The sequence below is a fragment of the Porites lutea genome, chromosome 7, assembly GCF_958299795.1.
Source record: "Porites lutea chromosome 7, jaPorLute2.1, whole genome shotgun sequence".
Taxonomy (NCBI): Eukaryota; Metazoa; Cnidaria; class Anthozoa; order Scleractinia; family Poritidae; genus Porites; species Porites lutea.
In genome coordinates this window covers 22788006-22790881 of record NC_133207.1, presented here as the reverse complement: position 1 = coordinate 22790881, position 2876 = coordinate 22788006, and the positions used below count along the sequence as shown (strand labels likewise).

The 2876-nt window shown below is 37.7% G+C and overlaps 1 protein-coding gene across 1 annotated transcript; it reads right to left on the bottom strand.

The window, feature by feature from the left end:
• Positions 1–1229: 1229 nt before the first annotated feature.
• LOC140943982 (melatonin receptor type 1B-like) lies at positions 1230–2554 on the bottom strand. Its single transcript, XM_073393090.1, has one exon. The coding sequence runs from the start codon at positions 2451–2453 to the stop codon at positions 1401–1403; it is 1053 nt and encodes a 350-aa protein (XP_073249191.1). The 5' UTR covers positions 2454–2554; the 3' UTR covers positions 1230–1400.
• Positions 2555–2876: the final 322 nt, after the last annotated feature.

Genomic DNA, 2876 nt, shown 5'->3' with positions numbered 1-2876 from the left:
TACCATTCAAGTGAAACTTCTTCAGCAGTACTTTCGCATGTTACTATTTATTTTGTATGTAGTTCTAACTTTTGTGTTTGTGGAAACACTTCTATGATGATACTAATCAAATGAAACCTCTTAAGCCGTACTTTTACGTGGGGGAAAATTAAAGTCCCTACGACTTTACGTTTGGAAATCCTCTGATACGTGATACACGGAAGGCGTGTTAAAACGATAGTGTCGGGACTAGCTACGATTACTCTCTGTATTTAATTTTGTTTTGCTATGAAAATACATCACCCTTCCTCGTGTGAATACAACTGAACAAAAAGATAATTTACTACCCCAAAAAACCAAGTCTACACAAGACTGTTTTCCAACTGCAATATGCTGTCGTTTCAATTTTTGCTTTTTCGTTAATTATTATTCTTAGAAAAAGATAAAAGCAAAGATGTCAAGACGAAGGAAAAGAATCGAGAACGCAATCAGACAAGGAAGATTCGCGATGATAAACCACGTGATAAGGATCGTTACAAATATCGTGACGACCACAGTGAACGTGACAGAGATAGAAGAAGTGATCGTGGCCGTACGCAAGATAAGGCCTGCGACCGTGACCAAGGCAGTGACAGATCGCTTGACACTGAAGCATCAAAAGAAGAAGAAGATAAGAGTAAAGACAAAAGAGGCCATGACTATGAGACAAAGAATGTAAGCGAACACAGATTCAGACGTTTTAGCAGTAATTCTGCAGAACAAAATAATTCTTCTTCCTTGTAATTTATATGTACAATTCTGAGGTGCATAATGAAAAGTTAAAAAAATACTGTGTTTTTTCCAGGCGACCAGAAGTTTTATTGAAAGCCTCATGTGTAAATAAAGCCATGTAAGTTGTATCGAATAAAACTTGTAAAATTCTATTTCTTCTGTTTTTAACCACGATTAGTTTAGTGGCTATTTTAACTATTTTTTTTATCCATTTGTTGATGGTGAAAATAACTTTAAAACTTAAAATTAATGTTTTTATTGTTGATCACCTTTACCCAAAAGGATAAAAATGTTTAGTTTAGTATTGTAATCCTTTGATCTCTTGCTTTATTTTTTAATTAGCAAAAAGTGACTAACATAATATGCAAAACAGTGAAAGGTTTGAACACAGCGAAGGTTGAGCATGATTGTCGGGGCAAGTGTAGTCCTGAATAGAGTACTAAAGTGTGACGTCATACAAATGAAATTTCTGAGCCGAGGGAAAAAGTGTTCACTTTGGTCAGAAGAAATTGTGTTCTGTAGCGGTTGAAATTCTAATGTCGTTTATAAGCCCACTAATTATGTTAAAAGTGCGCAAAATACAATATCTTAATTGCTTCATATCTAACCAGCATTTCCATGATGGTATGACATTACAATTTATAGTAATTTTACATTCTTTCTTCGTTCAAATTTTCCTTTTTGCGAACTCTTAGGGAATTTTCACTGAATGTTGTTGTTCTAGATCTTCCCTCCACTAAGAAAGGTTCTACGGCCACTTGTGTACGGCAGTGGCTGCAGCGTAAAATCTTGAGATATTCCTTCTGAAAGTTCTTATTCATTACACCGTATATGACCGGATTCAGAGCACTGCTTATTGTGATCAAAAAGCTGTATGCTAAGTAGGCCTCGCGAGGAAAGCTCCAACGTCCTCTTATTGTGTCCACGACGTCTATCAACAAAACAGGGGTCCAACACAGAGTAAAGAATATTACTATCGCAAATAGCGTGCGAGCAATCTTGATATCTTTCACTTTTACAGCCCTGCTGGTTCCATGTCTACTTGACTGAAAATTATTGCTGTGGTTGCCAACAGATTTAAAGATTTTTAGGTAGCAATAAAAGATGACATTGGATGGAATACCCACGTTGACAGTCACCAAGAACGCCGTGAATGGCCCACTATTGACTTGAAGGTAGCAGAAAAACTTGGATGGATGAAAGATCATTTTATGCCCGCTGAGTACGTAAGGCAAAGGAGTAAACAGGGAATAGAGCCAAGATACTATGATTATGATCGTAGTTTTTTTCTTAGTGAAAAAGCGACGGTACTTACGTTGATTCACAATTCGGAAGTACCTGTTCACTGCCATGATGGTCAGCGTTTGTGTGGAGGCAACGGCCATGGTTATGGCTATGTACCCTTGGTATTGACAAGTTGCATCGTTAAAAGGCCAGTCGGATGTTGATATCGCTAAAAGACCCAAAGGACCAGAACAGAGAGCTCCCAAGCCAAAGTCTGAAACAGCGAGCGATGCAACAAGCATATTTGGAATTGTTCGCATGTGACGGTTCAGAATCATGATCAGGAGTGTTGTGAAATTTCCAACAAATAAAATGGAGAGAATGAGAGCAAAAAATCCTGATTCAAGGATCACTTCTGTTTTACTTCTTGCCTTGAGCTGTTCCATCATTTGTTGAAGTTGGGCTTCTGGGGATTTCATTTTTTAAATCGTCAAAAAATGATCAATTGGTCACCCAAGATCATGAAAAAGGTTCGTGCTCTCAGTACAGCGTCTCGGGATTGACAATGTCACCAGCATTTTTCAGACGCTTATAATTAAAAGAACGTATAAATGAAAATGAAAATTAAAATAGAAATAATTAATACCCTAGCCTTCCGCTCGCATAGTGCGAATAATGAATAGTTTTAGGTTTGATGTGCATTGCGGTTTGCTTTTTTTTTTTTTTTTTAGCATCTGGTTTACGGTTTTTGAACAAAACAAGAAAGCGGTTTTTCGGATTCGGTGTCCCATGTGGTTGATGGTTTCCAATTTGGTTTTCAGTTTCTTCGTGCACACATGTCCAATACACTCGGCGTGAGTCGGGTTGTCTTCAAGGGGATTAAGTCAGATCGCCACCGGAAC